The sequence below is a fragment of the Thermobia domestica genome, chromosome 4, assembly GCF_964235325.1.
Source record: "Thermobia domestica chromosome 4, izTheDome1.hap1.1, whole genome shotgun sequence".
Taxonomy (NCBI): domain Eukaryota; kingdom Metazoa; phylum Arthropoda; class Insecta; order Zygentoma; family Lepismatidae; genus Thermobia; species Thermobia domestica.
Genome location: NC_137457.1, coordinates 38778158 through 38804477, shown reverse-complemented (window position 1 = coordinate 38804477; position 26320 = coordinate 38778158). Strand labels below are relative to the sequence as shown.

The window sequence follows — 26320 nt, the reverse complement described above, 5'->3', positions numbered from 1 at the left end:
CACTAGATCACAGAAAATAATTATCATTTCATTTTCGCTTATTAATTGTCTATCCTTTTTAATCTGGAAAGCATAAACTTGAAACAAAGAATTGAAATAATTCCGTTTCAATATTGTCCAGTGATTTCATTGTCTCAATCATCAATTTTTGCGTTATTGCTATATACTACCATATGTATACAATTGCCTTGTCGCAGCAGAGTCCCGGGTTTTCTAGAGTGTTCATCATTGTCATGGTATGTTGCTTTGAAAAGCGGAATCATTGGCAAAAAAATCCTTGTTGTTATCTAATAGCTATTATCTTCTATGGAAATAGCCGATGAAACCGAAAATGAATAAGTTGAACTATTTTCGATTTGAGCAGGGAGTAAACAGATGATATGAAACCTATCCTTGAGACGCTAAAGCGATTGTAAAATCCGTTATCCCTTTATCTTTTACGTTTGTCCTCTGGTTCCGGTCGACAGATGGATGGACAAAGACTATAGACTATAGACGCTGTTCTATAAGACTTTAGACAATTATGCCTAGGACAGTTCTAAAGTGTCATACCAAAGATAAGCCTGGTTCATAAAGTACAGTGAAAAACAATTTTCAGTATAAAACATTATTTTCTGCCATCAATCAAAACTGGATAGAGGAAGTTCGTCTGTAGTGAATGGCGTGTGAAAACTTCGTCGTTCCTAAATGCATTCACCTATATTTGGTTTGTGTGATACAGTTTATGTAGAAACGAAAAGATTGCTTTAAACGTATTAAGACTGCTGCCCTAAGCACAAAACAGAACACGTAAGCACGAACTACCATCTAGTGTTTAGATGATGTCACGCAGGTAACTGCCTCAACGAAAGACAGCTTGCATCAGCAATGGATGTAGGGGAAGAATTAACACAAACAAGCATTGAATCTTTGAACAACCTCAGAAATACCACAGTAGGGTGGTGAACTTGGAAGCTTTTTTGACCTATTACGCATTCGCAAACTGCTAGGGTTACTGTTTCAGTTCCGTTTCCTGCTCCGATTCATGTTCCATTAGCAGGACTCGTGTTCCTATTTTCCCGGAGCAACGAGTAGCCTTTTACGACTATGAACAAGCATGCGCAGAAACATTACACCCAACAGCAAGACTATAAACTGCCGGTAGTGCTTTTCCACCTATTGCATAACACCAGGCATGTACTCGTTCTCTTTTACGAGCATTTTTTGATGTGAAAGAAAGACAATGTCAACATAGAAGAGCGGAGATTATAAAAAAGAAACATTTAACACTCGGTGGAGCATGTGCAGTTCTAATTTAGTAGAAATTGCACTAATGCACAGAAAAATTGTAGTTTCAACACCCACTTCCGGTTACTATTGAACACAGCAGCAGCAGCAGCAGCAGCCTACACAGCCCTATTTAGCAATAGAGCTTGAACATAGCGTCTATTGTAACTCTATGTAACATAGCAGGGTTGTATTTTCCTGTTTGACGACCGTCAAAATTTTAGAGTCAAGGTCCTATTTGGCAACATGTGACAGATCTGGAGCCCTTAAATTCGTGATCAACGTATAGGACATTGTTATTAATTTGGTGGTGCTGAATTCAAAATCTCAAAAACCATGACCAGAAGTGCGGTTTTATGGTTCGAGATGACCTCATAGCGACTTGGCAGTTTCAGATTCGTGATAAGCGTATATGAAATCCATATTAAAATTCTGGTGTCGAATTCGAAATCTCAAAAATCAAGACGGGAAGTGCGGTTTGTTTCTTCAAGATACCTCGTAGCGACTCGGCGGTTTCAAATTCGTAATTAGCGTATACGATATCCATGTTAATTGGGTAATGTTGAATTCGAAATCTCAAAATTGGAGACGGGAAGTTCGGTTTTTTGTTCAAGATGACCTCGTAGCGACTACGCGGTTTCAATTCGTGATCAGCGTGTATGACATCCATATTAATCGAGTGGTGTCGAATTCGAAATTTCTAAAAATCGTGACCGGAAGTACAGATTTATGAGTCAAAGTCCTATGTGGCAACAAGTGACAAATCTGGGACCCTCAAATTCCTGATCAGCGTATATGACCTCGATATTAATCTGGTGTAGAATTCGAAATCTTAAAAATCAAGACCGGAAGTTCGGTATTTTGGTTCAAAATGACCTCGTAGCGACAGACTCGTGCTCAACATATATAACAGCATTTTTAATCTGATAGTGCCGAATTCGAAATCTAAAAAGGTCGTGACCGGAAGGGCGGTTTATGGGTCAATGTGACCTCACAGCGACTCAGCGGTTCCAAAATCGTGATTGGCGCACGGATTTATATAAAAAGGTATAATATTTCAAAATGGTGAAAATCTCGATGTCAAAGCTCTGGGGCTTTGCGCTTTATGAACAAGATCGACTGTGGTTTCTTACAATTTTGGTAGCAATGACCCACCCCTAATCATAGGCAAATTTTAAAATCGTGTGCCTCTGGATCCAACCATTCTCGAGAGAATTACAATTATTTGAAATTTTGGCAACAATGGCCCATCTCTGGTCATAAGATAATGAATGGTATGCGATTTGTCACGGCAATATCAAATTTGAAAATCGCGTGCCTCTAGCTCTAACCATTCTCAAGAGAGTTACGATTATCTGAAATTTTGAAACAATAGCCCACCCCTGGCCATAGGCAAATTTGAAAACCGAGTGCCTCTAGCTCTAGTCGTTCTGGATGTATTTACGATTATTTGAAATTTTTGGAAAAGAATGGTCCACCCGTGGTTATAGGATGTTTTTGAGTTGTCACAACAATGTCAAATTTGAAAACCGTGTGCCTCTAACTCTAACCGTTCTCGAGAAATTGGCAAAAAGAATGGTCCACACTTGTTCATAGGATAACGAGGCTCTCAGAGTATATGTTGCGTGTCGCAGCAATGTCAAATTTGGCAATGTCGAAATACTCGTGATTATTCCTGTGGTCGTAGGCAAATGAAAAACTCTCCAACTTGAGAAAAAGTTTATAACGGGGAAAAAGTTTTTATTATTTTAAATTACCGTACCTTGTTTGTTTTAAAGTATTGCGCACGTGTCGGACGAAATGAGGTCACCACGAGAGTATAAAAGAGATGTATCCAGAGCTCTTCACTCTGGGATAGGGCGACATTCCGGCCTAGTCCCCTTCATCCGCGGGAGAAGCCACTCTCTTAGTTTTCTTAACTTATAACTTAACTAACTTGTCGGAAGTCATTGCACAAACAATTATTCAAGAATATTGCCCCTTTCGGGATATAGGGTTTTTGGGATATTTTTTAGACTTTCAGTTAAGCAGAAACTGCACCGTCACTGTTTGTCCTAACATCATGGCTTGTACCTCATTCTCTGCAGAATGAAGGTGGCTTTCAAACGGTACCACTTGCATGCCCATATCGTATACCAGATGAGGGAAAATTGATGTCAAAGAGAAAATTTTGGAGGTTTTTTTTTTACATTTTGAGACCCTCTGGAGCGGTCCTGTGTGAACGTAGAGATATCATAAAAATCTGATAAATAATACGCGGTAAACTGAATGTGGGTTCCAAATTTCAAGTTTCTATGTTGAATAGTAAGGGCGGGAGAAACTATATCAAGAATCCCCACAATGCCCAAACTATCGCAAAATACCATGATCCCAGGAAAAAAAATTCCTGAGACATCCCTAACTACCCTAGGATTCGACCGTCATTCTCTTCAGAATAGAACTGCCTTTCAGACGATATGACTCACGTGTCTCCATCATGTATGTAAGGCGTGATAATCCCAAATAAAGGGATTGTTTGGTGTAAATATCCCTTTTTTCAACTTTTGCCCCTCTGGACCCCCCTGTTTTAACGCATAAATCGAAAAACATCTGGTAATACTACTCGATGCACTGAATGTTTGTGGTAAATTTTAATCTTCTACTTGAAAAAAATAAACCCGCAAAAAAATATACCGACCATGTCCCAGTTATCCCTACACAGAAGTATATTTTGATAAAAATTCCCTTAGAAATCCCTAATTACCCTAGGATAATAATTCGGCCGTCATTCTCTTCAGAATGGCACTGCCTTTCAGACGGTATGACTCTTGTGTCTCCGTCATGTATCTAAGGCGGGAAAATGAAGAAAAACGGGATTTTTGGGTAAAATATCCCTCTTTTGGACTTTAGCTCCTCTGGACCCCCTGTTTTGACGGAGAAATGTGAAAAAAAAATCTGGTAAATACTACTCGGTCAACTAAATGTTTGTGCAAAATTTCAATCTTCTTCGTGCAAAAATAAGCCCGCCAAAAAAATCAGAATATGTCCCATATTCTCCTATGCAGAAGTATATTTTGATAAAAATTCACTGACACACCCCTAATTACCCCAGGATCATGGCTTGCACATCAGTCTCTTCAGAATAGAACTGTCTTTTAGACGGTATGACTCACGTGTCCCCATCATGTACCTAAGGCGGGAAAATGAGGAAAAACGGGATTTTTTGGGTAAAAATTTTGATTTTTTCAACTTTTAGCCCCTCCGGATCCCCCCTGTTTTAATGCAGAAGTCTGAGAGAAAATCTGATAAATAATATTCAGTAGACTGAATGTTTGTGCAAAATTTCAATTTTCTACGTGCAAAAATAAGCCCGGCAAAAATCATGAACATAGGCTTCATAAGAAAAAATATATATTTTAAAATTATGACGTCATCACCTCCTATGTCTAGACGCAGGAAGGTGTGGAACCATAGTAATGTCTTCTACAATGCCTTTGGACTTGAAAAATAAGAAAAAGACCCGGAAGAAAAATCTCAAATAGAAGAGTTATAACGCAATGTACCATGAAACACCCGTATGGTCCAAATTGTACCATGGGATGCCCAAAGGGTTACAAATATACAAACTGAAGATAATAAATAAAATACATAACATGAACTGCAAGTTCTGTACATTCTCATCATTCTGTTCGTCATTTATCCCCCCCCCCAAAAAAAAATAAAACTCAATAAATGTTTAAAGGATCGTCCAGTACGTGCGATGCTCATTCGAATGCGCATCTGGATATTGAAGATTTGACTTAACACTTCATTTTCTCTTAGTCCATGGCAGACATTATAGGTCTTGTTCATTATGTCTTCCCTTGTAGTAGGACGCTCTTGCTAAACCAGCTCCCAAAAAGAAAAATCGAGAGGAGACAGGTCCGGAGAACGAGCTGACCAGGAAACGGCCTCCTCTTACGATGCACCTGTTTGGAAATAAATTAGCAACAGTTTGTCCACCAACACTTGCAAAATGAGCAGCGTCTTTTAATTCCATTATTTCACGAGTTGCTAATGAGACTTCTTCCAAGAGCTCACAAAGAACATCTGACAAAAAATTAACATATCCTACTTCTGTTAAAGTACTTTCGAAGAAATAAGGACCAATTTGGCCTCCCACAATACCACACCAGACATTTAGACTCGAGATATGTTGATTGTCAACTTCACGTATCCAGTGAGCATTCTCGCTGTACTAGTAGTGAGCGTTGTGCACGTTGACCTACATTGATCTTGAAGGTCGCCTCATCCGTATAACATGGGTTTCTGGCGCTCACCCATTGACAAAACTCCAGATGGTTATGGAAATCTTGTTCTGGGAGTTTTTGGCGCAGACGAAAATGATAAGGATTTAACGCGTTATTGTGTAGAATCCTCCAAATCATTATGTGGCTCATAGCAGCATCCCTAGCTAATCGTTCTCTTGAGATTTGGGGAACCGTATGGACTACATCAAGGATGTCGGGAGACCGTTTATCCTGAACATAGCGCCTGATCTGCAGACGTTTGTTGTGGTGAGGATGGACGTCCCAATCCTTTGCACAGAAAGTGCCGATAAGATACCCGTGGACGTTTGAGGATAGATAGTCATTGTCCGAATATCTGAGGGTTCAGTGAATATATTCTGGTGAAGGCAAATCGGTTGAGAGCTATGTCCATGTGACATACCTTTTGGTATGCCTCTGAAACAAGCTGCGCTACATCGTATTTGTATGTGTTTACTCCAGCATTCTTGCGCATCCACAATGAACAAGAATTGTTGTATTTGTCTTGAAATGGTTTCATAAAACGCCTATCAGTGAGTTGAGTCTTGTGAGTGATGTGTGGAGGAATACTTAGCAGTGATTCTCTGGTCCCTCGCATATTTAATCACTTTCAGTTCTCTATGGCTGTCATGTCCATCACAAGTTAGCAGAACTGGGATGTGAGGGGAAGGACGACAGAATTTTACAAAATGTTGCAACGAAGTTAAAAAAAAAACATCACTCGTTATCCAATCAGTACAAATTTCTACAGCAATACTCTCAAGTGGAGCATCATCCAACGGCCCCTCACTCATTCTCTGGCGTGGAAATATGACTATGAAGAGGGGTAGTACAAATTGACCAGTAGCACTCCCGCAGAATTTCAATGTTATATTCAGACCTCTTTAGCCCGACGTAGGATTGCCAGATTTTGTAAGCGAAAAACCGGGACACCAATCTCAGCTATATATACCTGTCTTTTCCAGATTAGTAGTTACTTACAATTTTCCAGTTCATTTTTTATATACAGTTTGCACAAATGAAGCCCCACAAAGGATATATAAGGAATGTGGAGAAGTAACGGAAGAGCTGCATGGTGTCCCTTATTCCTAATTACGTGATTTTGTGTTTAACAGTCCCTAAATATTGCGCCAATTACGACACACTGTCCCATTTATGATTGAAGAGATACTGTTTTCTTTGTTGCATCATCATTTGAGTCAGAAATACTACCTTCCGTATTCAGGTGAGACATACTACTTCTTGCGGACTGAAGAGCGAAAACAGGCGTCCTGAAAGCCTTTTTCGGGACAGTTAATTCTTTCGTTGAAAACCGGGACGTCTGGCAACCCTAGCCCGACGTCAACTTCCCCAGAGTTCGTTTCCGTTTTTCACATATCACTTTGGGATTAACATGAACACACGATACACCAATCTCATGAGCGTTCAATATTCGTGATGGTGGAAAAGAACATTTCTTCATCAATGTGCACTAATTTGTATAGAACTTTGCATTTTGTTCCTTGTTGAAAGTTGTTGTTCACGATATACTTACGGGCCGCGGTGGCGTTCACCTCTGCTGCATAGAGTTTTTGGTTCGATCACAGCTCCGCCAAGTGGCCTTTGTGGTGAACTAACACCGTGTGTGTGGGTTTCTTCCAGGTTCTTCCGTTTTCTCCAACTTTCTTGATTCCACCATTTCATTCATTTATCATCATTGCCGTCTCCATTAGCCTAGCCGGCATAAGCGTGGGAAATAAAACTCAAATATTTCAATACAGACACAGGTGTTCTAACAAATAAATTGGGAAGTTACTTCTTAAACTCGTATAAAAACCTTTCACAGCACTCTGTTTATCTTTGTTGAAGCTGTCATTGATATTTAGTTCTTCAGCTAAGTCAAACTAGCTTCAGGTATTCTTACCGTGATAATGACATTAAACGATCAGCTGTTTCACATGGCATTACAGCTCTTTTCTATACATATCGGGGAAAGTATTTTCTCAACTCATAACTTACGCGCAACAAGTAATATCATTCGTTGCTTTCGCTGTGACAGTCTGTGTTGCAGAGAAGTATTTCGGATAACAAATCTATGTATCAAATGCCATGTGAAGCAGTTAGCTGATCGCTTAATGGCATTATCATAATAATAATGCCTGAAGCTAGTTTGACTTAGTTGAAGAACCACTTATGAAAGCATCACCACTTGTTGTTTGAAGTGTATACATGCACTACGGTGATGCATAGAAAGCCTGGGACGGGTGATCTGATACATCCCGTGTACATCTGACTTTGAAATTTCTGCAAAATTCTTAAATGGGTTAAGTTAAATAACGTCGGAGGTTTGGAATGATTTCTTTCAGTTTCAAACAGTGTTCAGTTCTTTTAAAATAAAACGTTTACCTTTCTTCAAATGGGCGAATATGCACCTGAGGTAAACTGTATGGATTTTTTTACTTCAAATGTTATTTTCTGTTATGTAAAAGTAGAGCGTCGACTTTCATTTATATACCTAGAGAATACTTCAAAAGTGCTGTAATATACAAGAAATTGGATAAACTAATTTGCGGTGAAAATGTGTGAACACAAACTTTTTACAATTTTAAACATTATGTTCACTTCTGTATATACTATGTGTTTCCGAGATTTCCAACATAGTTTCGCTGGGGTGAAATTCCGGGGCCATAGGAAAAATTGTTCAATATGCATCTCAACTAAAAGTTCATAAGAAGTTTAGCAGTTTCAAGCGTAGGTTGCAGGAAATTTTTAGATACCGTATTTACGCGAGTCTAAAACGCCCTCAATTGTGAGACGAAGAAAAACTACTCGGCAATGACTTTTAAGAATGAAAAAGATAAATAAACATGTGAAAACACAATGAAAAGTGTTTGTCTTCTATTTTCAGTTTCCAATTTCCCATTTTTCCGAAAATGTGGGTATTCCTAGTACAGATTTTTCACAGAATCATGACTAACGAGATTAGCTATCTCCGGCAAAACTAAAACGTCTTCTGCTGTAAATTGGGTCTTCAAATTGACAGTGCAAAATGTAGCCCTAAACTTGCAAGTTCGAATGTAAGACACACCTCGATTTTGGGGTTGAAAAATAATAAAAATGTGCGTTTTAGGATTGCGTAAATATGGTATTTGAAAACGAAGGAAGGACTGGGGGATAAGACAAGACGTTCTACCATTCACGATATTCCAAAGGAAAACTACATCCATTTAAGCTGCAACCTTTGCTCTCCTACGATCGAGAACACAAACTAGTATTGTGTGGTCATTTCTTGAACATGGAAAAGAATATTGCACTATGTTATTAGAACATATAAAGAAAGCATGGTTCATGCAAGTTGGTGCCCTAGCACACTACGTCTTGCTCATACTAAAAAACTTAAACACTAGATTTCAAGCAAACTGTACTGATCGTCAAGGAGCCAGAGGCTTACTTTGGGTTCGATGAAATTCGCTTTCTAGGAGTATGGTTAATACGTGTAGTAATGTAGCGTATAGATTAGCGACGGGGTTCATCTTTGCACGAAAAGAAAGCATATATATATATATATATATATATATATATATATATATATATATATATAAGGGAAGCAATTTGCCCAAAGTATCCCCCCCTGTATCCTTTGCAACTCCGCTTCCAAACATGGGTAGAATTCAACAGAGGACACATTGAACAAATGTGCTCTCATCTATGTTCCTGAACTTTTTAGACACCCTGTAAACAAACTTCATATTTCTTTGCTTCTTGAAACTATTGTCATATCCTCAATTGAATAATGATTACGGGATATTTTTTATTGTTATCTTCGGTAGAAGTACGAAGATAACAATATATATATATATATATATATATATATATATATATATATATATATATATATATATATATATATGTGTGTGTGTGTGTGTGTGTGTGTGTGTGTGTTTATACGTTTGGTATGTATGCTGATAGAAAAACCACAAACCTGATATATATCACATCGTCATTAGAAATCATATACAGCAATACCTTTCTTTAAGTACTAACATCTAACACTTCCCAAGTGCAACACTCCGGTTTTGATAAAATTTGGCTGGTAGATATTACACATTAAATAAATAAATACGTATTTTCTTTTTACGGGAAAACAGTTTTAGGATGCAGAAGCCCGAACCCAAAATTTTGAATGTTGGCGCTCGAAAAGCAAGAAGAAGTGGACCGACGTAAATGAAATTATGCATAGATACTGTAGAACTAAAACGAAGGAATATGTATTTCATATTTTCTTTAAAAAAACATAAAACAGGTTTGTGGGGTATAGACCTTTCCAAACCTTTGATTACGAAATATCAAAAGTGCGAATAGGTATATATCAGAAGTGCCTAAAGTATAAGGAGAATTACTACAACACTTTGTGTAGGGAAATAAGCAAAAAATAAGCGAACACATGTTTTTAGTTTCTGCGGAAATATAGTGTTGGGGCCCAGGCCTTTCCGAAGAAAGTAAATATTACAGCAGAAGCGCAAGAAGGAGTAGACCGAAGCTAATGAAATTGTGTGTAGATATTGTATATTTAAAATAAAGCAATTCTGTTTCCCAAGTGTCCCGTACTCATTTGCTTCAAATTTGGACATCAACAGTAAACAGCAAATAAATCGACACGTGTTTTTATTTAAAGGAAAAACACTGTAAGGGTTAAAGGCGTACCCCGAAATACTATAAAAAAGCTATAAGTAGAAATAACTAGTGTGAAAACAGTGAAATTTTACCAATAGATAAATGACCTAAAAGTAGTAATCAACACAGTGAATTTCGAGTGTTTCGTGTTTCTGCCCTCAAAAGTTCAATTTTAAAGACTGAAGTTAGCGCCCGCTAGCTACTTGCGAAACAGGTATTGCCTTATTTTACATATACAACATTTATGTATTATTTCATTCGCTTCGGTCCACTTCTTACTACGCTTCTGCTTTAATATGTACTTTTTTAGGACAGGACCTTGCCATCCACACAGTTTTTCCGCACAAACTACAAAACACGGGTTAGCTTATTTTTGTGTATTGTTTCTTAATATACTTTCGTTGCGATTCTCAATGTAATTTAGGCACTTCAAAAGTATACTCATTAGCACTTTTCATATTTCGTGATCAAATATTTGGAAGGGACTTTGCCCCACCCCTTTATTTCTTTATTTCAGGAAAATACGAAACAAATATTCCCTCATTTTAAATCTACTAGGTACAATATCTGTGCACAATTTCATTAACTTCGGTCCACTTCATGCTGCATTCGGGCGTCAACTTTCTAAATATTGGGTAGAGGCATTTGTCCCCAATAATTGTTTCTTCGCAGAAAATTAAAAAAAATGTATTCGTGTATTTTATGTGTAGTATCTAACTGCCAAATTTTATCAAAATCGGAGTGTTAGAGTTAGAAACTGTTACATAAAAGTTAAAACTTGTTGCAACTGTGAGAGAAATGCTTGTGTTGAGAGCCGAGCGAGCAAGAATTAAAAAAAAAACTCTTGCTTTCGAAACTGACAACAACATTGATTTAATAGGGCGTCAACACTTTCGAATCATTTCTAGCACATTTCCTTTATTTTTGCTCGTTCGGCGCTTTCTAGGCATCAGCGTCCGGGACGACCGCCCCGCGCGTCTCCTTCTAGCTACGGCTCTGTGGGAAACGGATCCGATATTTAAAGAAACTAGTATAAAACGATTGACAATTCTCTTATAAATGGATATAAAACATTTTTAAACTTCTGCCAGTAACTTTCAGCTTTTATTATGTAAAACTGTCCCAAAGACGCCCAACCCTGCTTGTAAAAGTATTTGACATCCCACACGATTAATATGTATGATAATAGTTGAAACGACGTATTATAATAATTATTTTTAGATAGTCACATGTATTCTATGTACAAGCTAAAATACATTGTTACTTTTTCTTATCGTCTTGTATATTACCTTATAAAATATTCTCTCAGTTTTTTCAGTTATTTTTAATCATTGTTCGATTCCTTCATTCATGTTGTTTCTTATAGCTTCTGAAACAGTGAGAAATCCCTCTATCTGCTAACAGAACAAAGTGCATGCACGAGCTAATGGTGAGCACATTTGCCAACTGCGAAATGAGAACTTCCGGTGGTCCAACGCGCCTTGATATATATAGAACTATACGCTCGCGACTGTCGCGCACCTGCCGATGAAATCCTGAACCACAGTTATACCAAAAACAGTTCTCTCAGCACCGTTGGGACCACTAACGTCAATTTTCAAAGTTGATTTCTACGCACTAGTGGTGGTGAGAGGAGACCATCTAACACAGTTTTTCACTGGACGACGATATAGTGTCGCATGATGGAATGCAAATCGCCGAAGTATGGTCGTTCCATCGGTATCAGGATATATATATTGCTATGCGAAATATGTTCACAGTCTGTTCCTGTGTAATCAGAACAGGAACTGATAGTGGTACCGGATTTGGAACTGAACATACGCCATTAAATATATCGTTATCCGTATATGTGTGTGTGTGTGGGAGAGAGAGCTAAAATGTAATATCAAAGTTTTACATCCCATGGTTATGCCAAAAAGCTAAATAAAAATGGCTTGTCCGCCATACTCGAACTGAGAACGAACCATTGACCCATTGCAAGTGTTTTAGTGGATGAAAAATGTGCTCGCAAAAGGCAAATCGTTGCGTAGTCTGCCCCTTTGTTCAATCGGAACCGGAACTGGCACAGGAATCGGAACTGTATATATGGCACTAAGTGCTCTGTAAGCCATATGTGTGAGCGTGTGTGAGAGAGAGCTGAATAACCAGTTATAATGTAGTTAGGTTTAATAAATAATTGTGGCATAGAGTATTTTCACACCAAAAACGAGTAATACGGCTAGACATTGAATGTTTCTTGGGCCAACACAGCCGCTAACATCAAGCCTTTCTAGAGGTATATTTCTTGCGAAATATGCTATAGCCTTAGTGTAATTTCTGCATTTCTAAACTGAGTGTAATTTCTGCTATTTCCGACAAGAGTTCATAGCGCTCTCTAGGGATTGCTGCTATGCTTTTTTGTGTAAAGTCTATAATAGGTCGTAGTCTTTTTATGGAATAATATTTTCCATAATTACAAGCTTTGCTTCTTATAATTATATATAAACTAATTATTTGCTGAGCAAAACTATATATTTTCATTAAAATTCAACACTTGATACAGTTTTGCCAACTAACTCTTTAGCTTCATCAGACACTATGTGATACAGGATAACTGTACATTCGTATATACATACAACAGAGAAAGGTATCTTAGCTGTTGTTTGAATATTCGATTGTACTGTTATAATGTTCACATAGTGTCTGCTGAAGCCAAAGAGTTACTTGGCGAAACTGTAACAAGTATTTAATTTGAACGAAAATATATTTTTTTCCTCAGCAAATAATTAGTTTATACTTTTATAGCGGTTACAGGGTTCTGGATGTCCATATTAAATCGCAAAGATGTTATTTGAACTGGCGTTTCCCAGGAACGGAACAATTGCAATGTCCGGGGAGTATGGTGTATAAAATAATTTTTCCATGTGAGGCTTGCGATTGATGTCCAGTAACACTAGGAGAGGCTTCAGAGTTTCGACCAGCTGGTAGCAGTCCATCAAACACAGAGAGTGAACGAGTACTGTTATTTATGGAAATAAAAATAGGTCATAGGTTTGTATAATGGTGATGCAAAAACACCGCCGCCAATGTCATACTCGTTTTTTTATGTTCGTAGTCCGCTGCCACTGCTGTATTGTGTATACAGAACCGGAACTGGTACTGAAACTATAGTCGGGACAGTAGTCGGAACAGGAACTGGAAGAGGAATCGGAAATGTAACATGGACCGGAACAGTTTACGCTTGCCTGTAATTTCTACTAAATTGAAACTGCGCATGCACCCCCAAGTGCTCCGTAAACCAAACGTGTGATGTGCGAGGAAGATAGCTGTTGTCACTCGTTGCCAAAAAGGACTTTGACCACTATAATTTGAAAAAAATAATTCATTGTATGTAACTCGGTGTGCTGATTTCAAATTTGAAACCTCCGAGTTGGTACGAGTTCATCTTGACCCATAAAAGAAGCTTCCGGTCCATTTTTTTTATTTCGAATTCGACACCAACAGATTAATACTAACGTGATATGCGCTGATCACGAATCTGATACCACCGAGTAGCTACAAGATCATCTTGACTGCATTTCCGGTCTCGGGTTTTTAAGATTTTAAATCTGACCTAACCAAATTAGTACGGATGTTATATACGCTAATCACGAATCTGAAATTGCCGAGTTGCTAGAAGGTCAAATTGACATATAAAACCAAACATCTGGTCACGATTTTTGATATTTTGAATTTGACACTACCAAATTAATACTGATGTCATATACGTCGAGCACGAACTTGAGGGTCTCAGGTCTGTCAATGATTGCCAAATAGGAGTATGAGTGCTAAGTATTCACTGTCTTAAAAGAGAACAAATACGCCTTTGCTATGTTACATATGTGCTAGAATATATGCTGTTAAATATTGATTGAAAAAGGGAACGAGGTTTTGGGGGCGGGAAAATGCGAAAATATACCGTTGTTTTATAAACTCTATACATGTAAAGGTTGAATGAGGTTATATGGTTGCAATGTTACATAAGTGTTCAAAAGTTTGCCATCCTCTTTTATTAGCTCTTCTATGTTCTTAGTCTGCTGCTGCTGGTGTGTGTTATCAGCACTGGAAATAGAACGGGATTCGGAATCGGAATTGTACTTTTTCTGCGTCTGCCTATATAATTCGAACTTTAATTTTACTGTGCATGAATTATCAGGTGCCCTCTAAACTGTGTGTGTGTTTGTTTTAATCTCTGCTTCGCTAATTTCGTCGTAAAAGAGTGGACGAATAAAACGGGACAGCCTTTGTATGTTACTTAGGTATAATAAAGAAATGCCGCTACTTCTTCATTTCTGCCAGTGGTCATAGCTGAATTGGAATATGTGCTGCGTAGCCTTTCTTGTGAAATCTTAAGACAACTGCTATGTTTGTAGTCGTCTGCAGCTTCTCCTGTGTTCTCTCTTCGGAACCGAAACACTAGTCGCAACTGGTTCAGGAAGCAGAATAGTTTGCGCATGCTACACCAAGTGTGCGTTTGAGCTTAAAGGAAAACCACCCGCAAGCGGGGAGCGAACCACTGCTCTACTATGTTCAATAGCAGTTCGAATATGTACTCATAGTTCAATGTTGCAGCCTTTGTAGTCTGCTGTCTGCTGCTGCTGCTGCTGTGTCAAATCGGAATCGGGAGTGGGAGTCTGGAACTTTAATTTCTACTAAAGTCTAACTGCTCGTTCGTAAACAAGTGTGTGTACTATGTTATTTAGAGAATAAAAACATTTCATAGTCTTTTAAAACGGTTCCAAAAAGGGATTGTAACAGCCTACATGTTCCGTAGTCTGCTCCGAAACAGGTACTGGTATGGAACTTGAGTCGGAACAGGAAGCGGAACAGCTTGCACAATCGCTACAATAGGTCACAGTCGTAAAATGTTACTCGTTGCGTAGTCTGCTTCGCAACCATAACTGGCACTGCAACTGCAACAGTTTGCTCATGCGCTACCAAGTGCCCCGTAAACCAAGGTATATATATATATATCTGTGTGTGTGTGTGTGTGTGATAGAGAGAGAGAGAGAGAGAATACTACGGGCGTGCAAACCCACGCAAACTGGTAGCAAACCTGTGCTCTACTATGTTCAATAGGAGTTGGAATATGTGTTCATGGTCCTGTGTTGTTGCCTTTTTAATCTGTGTTCATAATCTGCTGCTGATGGTTGGGAGTTTAATGGGAACCGGACGTGGGAGTTGGAACTGTAATTTTTCTGTGCATGCGTGTAATGTCTACTAAATTGGAAATATAATTTTACTGTGCGTGAGCAAGTATGTGTGTATCTTCTTATTGGTCACTGTAGCAGCATTAAGTTCTCCGTAAATTATGTGTATGTGTGTGTGTGATTAACCAGACTTATGGTATATTGTTAAATGTTGTTGCTATTATTTTAATCTTTGATCTACAAGGTTGCCATAGTTTTTTTCCACATCAAAAAAGTGCTCGTAAAAGAAAACATCACTGATGTTATATATTGCTTGAAAAAACAATACCGGCAATGTTATTGTCGTTCTACTATGTTCATAGTCTTCGTGTTGAGTGCAATTAGAATTGTAATGTTTCTGCGCATGCGTGCTCCGGGGTAAAAGGCTACTTATTGTGTGTAGTCTGCTCCTGGGGAACCGGAATAGGTACTGGAACTTGAGTCGGAACAGGGGTCGGAGCAGGAGTCGAAACATGAATCGGAACTGGATCAGGAATATTAACCGATACAGTAACCGGAACTGGAACAGGAACCGAAACAGTTCGTACATGCGCAATAGGTCAAAAACACCCCAAGTGCCACCACTCTTCTATTATTGCATCATATTTTAATTGTATACATTTTCGACATTCGAATGCAAACTGTCGTGCTTATCCAATGGAATTACCTTTTTGATTATGTGTATAAATATGAGATTTACGTACTAAGATATGTATGTTATAGTTAATTTATATATTTATTAAATACACTTCATATGATTATCAGCGAAATATTTGGTATTGTAGAGCCTCTATCAATATGCTTAGTTCTCTAAGTATTAAACAACATGTACAATTTTGTACACACTTTTGCTACAGCGTAAAATAACTCACTGTATTGAATCATGTATGGAAGTTTGTTTTCAAAACAATAAGAAGAAAATACTTACACGTACCAGGTAAAAAGTATGTAGCTAATCGATTATTGACAATAAAAGAAAATTATTTTATTTTTATTTTATAAACACAGTATATGAATGTAAAATACGTGTGAAAGTTTGTCGTTGATTACAACTTTAGGGAACAAATATAATTTCATATTCATACAGTAGTTAGTCATTCGTCTCATAAACTTTGATACTAAAGATTATTGTACTAACTATATCGCTCTCATTTTGTGACTATGGTAATACACAATTTTATATTACTTACATAGTATAATTACTGTAAGTTAATTGTTTCGTATTTAATTACTACAACATTTTAATATACGAAATTATAACATATTAAAAGAACAGATCCTCTATGTATACGTTTTATTTTCTGATTAATAATTGGTTTTATTAATGGAATAACCATCGTAACCCACATGTTATACTTTTATTCCATGATATTTTTAGAGACAAAAAAATCGGAGTTAATTTTAAGTCAACATGCTTCTTGTAGAAACGAAGAGGTGTTTCTCAGATCTCCGTGCAAATCCGAATATAACGTAAATGTCCAGTGATATAAGCACAATATACAAGGAGAATTCACTAATTAGAAATGATCTTTCTTAAGAACACATTGCAACAGAAGTCCAAATCACAACTATTTATGAAATTTAAATCAATTAGTAAACCTTTGGAATCTTGTGATATTTTTCTTGAATCTTCACAACAATCTGAATGGCAAAAGAGTATTAATCTAATGTGTCGCATGTTTAGTTGGGTTCGTAGAAAATGATTCATTTTGGTGTTCAAGTTTTCATTGTGTTAAAAATCGTAATATTATCTTAACGTTATTGTTTCTTTAACTGACCAAAATACATAGTGTATCAATGGAAAAGAATATGTAAAAAAAAAAGTAGACTCACTAGTAAATAAGTAGAAAATATTTTCTGAACAAATTAGCTTTATGTGTGTCTATAAACTATTATGTTCTAAAGGAATAAAAGAGTGGTATTGCATGAAATAAGTAACAAGTAGGCAAATGCAAAGTAATGAAAAACTCTCTGGAATTTATCCGTAGCATAGTATATGAAGTTACGGTTCTCGTTACGACAATGCCGAAACTACACAAATTAATTTAATATTTATTTTGTCCCTTTGGCAGTTCAGTATTACCAATACTCTTGCTTTGTAGATAAATATTGAACAATCTAGAACTCGAAATACACTTACTCTTAAAAGGGAGTTTTGATAAGTGAATAACATGTCTGCTGAAAACGATGTTACATTGCCAAAATTATTACCACTATTATTATTATTCATTTAGTGTGTCGATTTTCTTTTCTTAATGGTGCCGGATATTTGCAAAGTAATAATTGGCATGAAAACAATATATACCATGTTGCATATGGTATAATGCATTTTGTTTATAATGTACACGTCGTCACCAATATGTATTTTCTGTAAAAATAATGAAGCAGAGTTGTTAGATACACTTGTTTATTATTCAGGATAAGTATCGGAATAGTTAGAAGAACGCAAAGACCTCTGATCTTGGGCTGTCCTAAGGGAATATTCAAGTGAACAATGTAGGCGGAAGAAAAGAAGGCAACAGGATGTTGAATACTGAAAAGTTGAAAACGAAACAATTATGAAATAATTTCTATGATAAAATAAGCGACAAAATAATCAAACGACGACGGGATAGGTGCAATTAGTAAGAGACAGTAGGAACATATTAGACTTTGCGTACAACAGGGTGCAGAAGAAGTAGTAGGTTACCGAGAACACAAAGCGGCTAAGAAACCATGGTTCACATAACATGTTGCATAAAATGAGGGAAAATGAGACCTGGAAACAGATTGCTACGGATGAGAGTAGAAAGACATTCAGGAAGGTATACATCTAGTTGCAAAGAGAAAGAGATATAGAAGGGAAGAATTCTAACAAAAAACTGCAAAGATATAGAAGAATAGGGAAAAACTGGAAATAAGGAGAAATGTACACAAATGTGAAATAGATGGAACTCCGGATCACACAAGGGAAGTTAGAAAATAAGAATGGAAAGATAGCGAGTAATTGAAAACAGAAACGTGAGGATTATAGATACTTTTACTCTCGTATGCCATGCATAAATGTCAATAGGATTTAGGATGTAGATTTCTGAGCTTTCTTCATCTAAAGTCATTTATCCCGTCATGTATGAGGGATGCCGTTCATTGTCCGGCGAAAAGGAAGGAAGGAACGAGGCGACCTTGGACATATGATTTATTCACCAACCCCGCATTTCCGTTGTATCAATGAGGAAAATCCAGGAAAAACTCACTTACGATGGTTGTCTTAAAAAACATTTTACATCTATAAGGTCTGTCCCAGCAAAAATCGAAACCGGGACCGCTCACACCGACTCTGCTTAGAATTTTGAACACAATGTTGTACCGATAAACAAATGAAAAAGTTGAAGAAGAGTAGTTCGGATTCGGAAGAGGTAAGGGTATAAGAGATGCAATTGGATAATAACTGGTGTTCCGCAAAAGAAGTGTATCTTCTATTTATTGATTTAGGAAAAGGCTTTTGGGCCGCGTGAATTAGGAACTGATGTAGGCACTTCTAATAAAGGTTTAGTTCAAATGGAATCAAAAACTCAGAAGAAATTTATACATGAACCAGCAAGAGTCAGATTTGGGATAAAACGACAAAGTTTTGTGCAATTATAAGGCAGGTCCTACCGGGGTGCTGGATGTCGCCTAAATTATCTAATATATATCAAGAATAGATAGCGGAAAAGTCTACAAATTGAAGACGGCATTTCGTTGTGAGGTAGAATGATTTGATTCATACGGTTTGCATATGATAAGGCTTCTGTAGCAGAATCTGAAGAGAAAGTAAATAAAACCTTAGAATTCGAGATTAAGTGACACGTATGTAGAATATAGAATGAAAAAGTGTTAGAAAAACATTGACCATTGGAACGAATGTCTTAGTGTCAATTATATAAATAGGAGGGGAGAAAATATATCTTTTGACTAATTTTCGATCTTGAGTAATATTATTAGTGTTGATACGAAGTGCGAACATGACTTGAAAGCAAGAATAGTAATGGCGAAGGAAACCTTTACAAGAAAGAAATACTAATTTGCGAGACCTGGAATAAAGGGTTGAGAATAAGATTTAAAATAATTCGTGTGGAGTATCGTGATGTAGAGTTCAGAAACATAAACACTACGCAAACATGATGATAAACGACTCGAAAATTTCGAAATGTGTGTCTTGAGAAGGGTTGAAATAATTGGGTGCTTCGAGCTGAAATGAATGAAAAGAATGTTAGAAACTGTGGGGAAGAAAATAACAATTTTAGATAGTACTAAGAAGACAAAGGGAAACTTGTTGGTACATGGGGAAAAATTAACTGCATCATGGAAAATGTGCTAGATAGTATGATAGCAAGAAAGAGAGGTAGGGGGCAAAGGATACTACAATTAATGAACGATACCAAAACAGAAATATCACACGTGAGGACGAAGAGGTTAACGAAAGACCGTACAGTATGAATGACTCTGATTTCCCGTAAACGACCTGAAAATAATGACAGAGTATCTATGATGATAATGAAATGAAAGAAACAGATGATTAAAGTACGACTGCCGAGTCTGTAATTATATATTGCGATGCTTTAACGCAACAACAGAATTAGATATTAAGATTTAAGTTTTTCAATTTTCTTTAACAAAAAAAAATAATAATACTAGAGGAAGATTATGAAACTGGCGAGAGCGTACTTCAAAGCGTAATATACATAACGTCATTACGCATTGCTAAAAATATGATTATGAAGCCAAATCCGGTTTTAAAAGAATTTCTTGCTGTATATAAATTTGTTTGAATGGAAATTCTGTTAAATGATATAATGGATATAATTCCCTTGCCTGGGATAAGACTAAATTGAGACACGAGTTGAAAATGTCAATATTTTGAAATATTTGACAATGTAAATATTTTAAATTACTTGTATTTTAAATTCAAAGAAAGGCACACTATCGTGGCTTGGTTAATTAGTGTTAAACAAAAAGTCGTATGCTTACGAGCGTAGGTAGAACATAATATTGTTATATTTGGTTGTAAGAACTGAACACGACTTAGCGTCTTATAAATACATTGTTTTCACATTCATGTTTGTTTAAAGAATCAGCTAGTTGCATATTGTATCAATAGCACTTACACTGTTGGGAGAAATTTCTTCATAGTTAATTACATTCAAATATTTTTGTAATTAGGGTACTTTAGAGTTAGTGTTCGGGTATCAACAAATTTCTTACAGGAACATGCGTAGTATTGTCTGGAATGGGTATACAGAAATTGGCCTAATGTTTTGCAGATGTCATGAGTTTGCCAATTGCCATAATACAGGTGAGGTGCTTAAATGGATATATGCATAAATGGAAAAGATTAGTTTACCGTGAATATAAATTCCAATATAATAATAACAGAAGAAACATTATCATAGCCCTTATTTATTAGAATTTTGGTATATATATTTATCCTACATTAGATGCAGTTGTGCAAATACATAAACTGGTGGAAAAAAACAACAAAATAATGTAAATGAGTTGTAAGCACTCTATGGGAAAGAGCGTATGCGGAATATAAAGTTGTGTCCTAGAAAGGCCTGAACCAGCAATGTAAACGGCTGCGATTAACAGTAATCAAGCTGGAAATACTTTCGTAAATGAGAGTCATTGAAAGCATTAAAACCATTAAAAAAAGAACATACTTAATAAAACAGAGTGAACACCTGTATAAAATTTATTCCTTATCCGTTCTTATGTTTCTGATGGCCAGCCAAGCAATTTAATAGCTAAGGAATTTTTGTTGACGAAGAGATTGAAAGAGATGAGCGCGGGTATGTTTTATACTTTTCTTAACTGAACCACTTCATCTAAATCCCAATAGACTAGTACTTACCTAGAAAGTAAAAAAGAAATAAAAATATTATAACTTTCCAGCAGTTAACGGGTATACAGTCATTAAGAAACGCAACCAACTGCGAATAGTATTAACCAATCAGTGGCGACTCCCGAATTGAGCCCCGTAGGCCAAATCGCCCTCCAGTTTTTCGTCATGAAAATAACAATGATAATAATGTCTGAAATTTCATTCCTGACAGTTTATAACGAATTCGGCTATAACTCTTATGGAGTACAGCAGTTGAATGAGCCTCTATTGTAGTTCTACGGAAGGTAAAATAAGGGCTAAGTACCTTTTGAGAGGTTGAGAGGATACGCCCAGAATGCGTACCATACTTCTGATCAGCCACTGACGAAAACCAAATTTGACTCTACCATAATAATAATATAGATAAACTCTACAACTTAGAATAGGGAGTAAATAGGACTACGCGCAAACAGGCACTACTAGGCGGGTATCTCTTAGTAAATAAATAAAAAAATAAAACAGTTCCGAGCAAAGGCAAGAACCGAAAATTTTCTTTCATGAAAGGATTATAATATATAGATGCTATCTACCCGCAATTAAAAAAGTGAAATCTTGTCACCCCCTGTATATTTCCATATCTATTTTTGTGTCGAGCCTTTCTTACAGATAAAGCCTAACCGTGCCCAAGTGGAGAAGGAAGGAGCTAAGTAGGGAAACCTCAGTTAAAACTACGATACAGGACCAAACGACTACTAACCAAAAATTCAATCTGGACATACCTTAAGGAGACTACTTCTGAGTATAAATCATTTTGTTTCGTTCTACCTAGCGTACTTATCCCCTTAGTTCTGAACGACTCTGTCATATAAGTGGTCAATATGGTAGTATAACAGTGCAGGAGAAGTATAAAATACTATCCCTTAAGGTGGTACGGGTAATGAAGGATATATATATATAAATAATAATAATAATAATAATAATAATAATAATAATAATAGTAATAAGAAAAATAATAAAGACAATAACCATTAAAAAAGTAGAATTCCGAATTAAATCCTTAATATCGAGGAAATATTGGCACATCTCGAGACTGGACTATCCCGTCTTGCCTGCAAGAAACTAATTTGGAACAAAAAATCAAACTGATAAATTGATTAAATACTCAACTCACATACAGTAAGGGTGAGGTTATTGCTAAAGATAAAGTTAAAAGAAACATGGGTAATCCCTAAAACTTGTAAAGAAAAATGCATATATATATATATATATAACAAGAATCAATTGACTTGATTGGATTTCTTCACTCAATTGATCGATTCTCCTGGGATTTAGAATGTAAGATATGAATGCAGGAAATAATTTATATACAAAAATACTGTAACAAAGTATTTTGAGCTCACTCTGCCTGTCATAGAAAATACCCGCAATGTTGCGCAAACTGTTGCAAATTACTGTTTTAGCTCGGAAACATCTGAACAAATTTAAGGCCTTGGATATGAATAGAGGGATGTTTTTTGTTGTTTGTCTGTTTTTTTACGTTAAAACATTAAAAAAGACGTTATCTTATACTGACAAAAAATATCAATTTCAAATATGAATACTCATGAACAGATCTCTCTCATTTCGAGCGCAACCCTGCTGGAACTGCGACAACTGTACTGATCCCATATTATTCAGTAATACTGGTAATCATTTATAGCCAAAATTATATATATATATATATATATATATATATATATATATATATATATATATATATATAATTATATATATAAATAATATATATATATAACTTATATATATATATATATAAGTATAAAAATTGATCAATTTGGACTAAGTTCTTCTTGGTTTGTGCTGAAAAGTATGTCGTTTGTTATACGTAGTGAGTAGTAATACTGTGAATGACTGTGTGAAGAATGTCTTGTGGTCACGTTGTTGATGAAAGTATTCTTCTAATTACGAAACTCAGTGCCAATGCAGTAACAAATTGTTGTAAGAGCTTGACAAACCCTAGTTTGCTTAGACAGCAGATACTTTTAAGCACGTACCTGCAATGTGTTCAAAATTAGTTATCACAGCATTACCAGAATAGCATGGAACACAAGACACAAAATACATAAATAAATAATTAATATTTTCTTGCTTCTTGCAAATACGAATAGCCTGCACTAATAAACACTAATAAACACCAAACTAAACAACACACAAATTTTACATGCAAGAATATTTATTGACGCACGGTCACCCGCTGTCACAGTTAAAAGACATCACAGAAAAAATGGGACACTTTTAGCTTCATCCAAACTCATTAGTCAATGAACTAGGGAATGGGATAACGTCATCCGGCTCTGCTTTCTCCATGTTAGACGCTGTAACCCGACTAATGTCACGATTAGAGTACAGACCTTGACTCACATACAATAGTGACACAGTTTAGAGGTTGACCTCTTTTGAACTTATGAAAACATACAGAAGGTAAAACACCTTCAAACACCGGAAGATAACAATATCCGTACGGAATGAACTAGTGATAATTGGGGCGGATGTTGAACCATACAGTAGAACTTCATTACACACATAACCACGTACAAGTATTCATGATACTACGATCTAGTTATGTACACAAGGTAATAATTGACTACATTACATACACCAAAAGTTTTTCAACCCACCATCTTCAAGGAACCCCTATTAACCGTGTAGGCAGAAGAAATAATAAGGGTGGAATTTGTTCACAACAACACAAAATGGTATATTCGTATTAATATACTTGTTCTCGATATCCCACATATACGACAGCGATGCTCAGATGTGCACCTCCCTACAACTTGCCTAGACTGGCACATTAACGAGAGAGGTACCTCCCTTGGACGAAGGAGTATGAAGATCCGGTCTGGAAGTCAAGGAACAAATGAAGGGATTTCTAGAAGCATTGCGAGGCAACATAGTTCGCTTCTTCGGTTTTATCCATTGAATCTCTATGAGGAAACAGACGTTATCACCATAACACATCCACATCTGAGAAGGAATACATTCTTTCCAGAGCCACTAATCAGCCTTCCACTAATTAAGCTGGAAGACAGCTATCGTCTTAATGTCTACAAGAAGGAAGGCCAGGACATCCACTCTGACAGTCCAGAACACGAGATATACGTACCGTCATGCTCGTACAGAGTTAAGTTTCCTTCCTCTAGTATCTATACTTCTGATATAAGCCAACATGGTCCACGGATCAGTATCTCGTTATAATACCAGAGTCACAGTTATGCCTCCTATCTTTTTTGGACGCTGAATCTCTTACAACATTAAAAGCCTTAATATCAAACGTAATACCTCCAGAGAAATTTTCGTATAATGGGCCCTATAATTTCATTAGTCCCAAGTCAAAAGGAATGGAAGCGTCAGAACAAAGCAGAAAGAAAGAAGAAAAGTCACACTTACACAGCCAAGTTATCATCCTGCACTATCTATACTTCTCGTATAGGCTAACATGGTCTACGGACGAACATATCGTTAAAATACTAGAGGCATAGTCATGCGTCCCATCTATTTCTGGGGCAAACTTTCTCATAACTTAAAAAAACCCATTGAACGATGTAAACCCTTGGAAACTTTCTAGTATGAACCATGGAATCCTATTCGTCTCAACTGGACACACCCAAAAACAAGATTCATGCCAATACTTTCACGAATGGATTTGACACCTAGCTCAGCAAGATGTATGTTGCCAAGATGCCCAAAGGATAATGGTGAATACATTGAGAGTAACCTTGCTGTGATCCAATGGTGGATTTGCCCATGAAATAACAAGAAAAAATAAATACTATTGATTGCGAACATTACCATAGCCTAACTATTGCTTACGTGAAACCTCTGGTGCGGGCATACAAAGTCAAAGACCTGTATGGATAAGTAATAATGTCCAGTATCAGGTAAAAACTGTTCAAAAATGATTTGTGATTAACATAATGCAAAACATACTAGTGAGTGTCTGAACTGATCACGTTTCAAAGTGAAAAAAAATCATTCTATACGAACAACTGGAAACACATAGAAGACTTATAACGAATAAAATAGTAAACAACTCATTTAAGAAATGTAATAGGAATAAGGCATGAATATTAAAGTATATAGAAGGTATACATCAGATAGATTGTGAACCAACTAATAGATTAAGTTGATGACCTGAAAAAGAAATATAGATAACAAAGTGAAAAAGTAAAGCACAATAGAACTGTTCACAATTTTAGCAGTTTCAAATTGAGATCATGAATTACCCATGAAGTCTAATAAGTCATGGAGATTGTTCATGAGTTCCTACTGAGTATAAGAAACAATAAGTACTCCTAATGAGTTCAATCGGAGGAACTGTAGTAGTCTGAGTAATTATAAAAATAGTAATATATCAAGATCATAGTTAGTTGTAAGGAAACCAGGTGAATATAAATTAATTTTTATTCTCTTTCGTAAACTTGCTTGTTCAAACTATACCACTACCCCCGCAATATACTTGGGTGAGGGCGCCCAATTTACTGAAGGTCATATAGTGACCTTCAGTTAAAAGAAGTTGAGGTGGATGTTACGATACAAGCTTTGATCCCCTATTTTTTCAGGGTACGGCCCTGTCTTGATTTGTAAACGGGCATCAAACACATAAGATAAGTGAAGTTGAGAGAGACACAAATGATGAACATTAATATAGAATGTTGGCGGAAATCGTCGCCGAGTTTAGCACTGGAAGTGCGGACAGATAAGAAATTGACTTCTTGTTAAGTTTAAACAATACTTATAAGCAACACAGAAGAATAATTAAATAAAAATAATAAAATACAATAATGTAGATAGATTTTATATTTACATTAAAATCTCAGTGACACCATGATGGGAAAACCGTTTTTCTGCTGGGTTGGAACAGGAAAGAGAGGTATCCTCCTTCGACTCCCAGCAGGGCTCGGTTCACATTAAAAGGTTATCTAATAAAACAATAGGAGGAAGTATGACACTAAATGAGTTGTACTTGGTGGGCCGAACGTAACAGGAATCTTGGGCGACTGTATGAATGATTA

At 36.5% G+C, this 26320-nt stretch overlaps 1 protein-coding gene across 2 annotated transcripts in view; it reads left to right on the top strand.

Moving 5' to 3' along the window:
- LOC145683295 (brachyurin-like) overlaps window positions 1–26320 on the top strand; it is a 787572-nt gene that overhangs the window by 4989 nt on the left and 756263 nt on the right. The window contains exon 1 of one of the 2 annotated variants that reach the window (XM_081754654.1): window positions 16460–16576. The exons of the other annotated variant lie outside the window; for it this stretch is intronic. Coding sequence (XP_081610780.1) covers window positions 16574–16576 — 3 coding nt within the window. The 5' untranslated portion in view covers window positions 16460–16573. Of the gene's footprint in view, window positions 1–16459; window positions 16577–26320 lie in introns of those variants that run through there. 2 annotated transcript variants of the gene reach the window in all.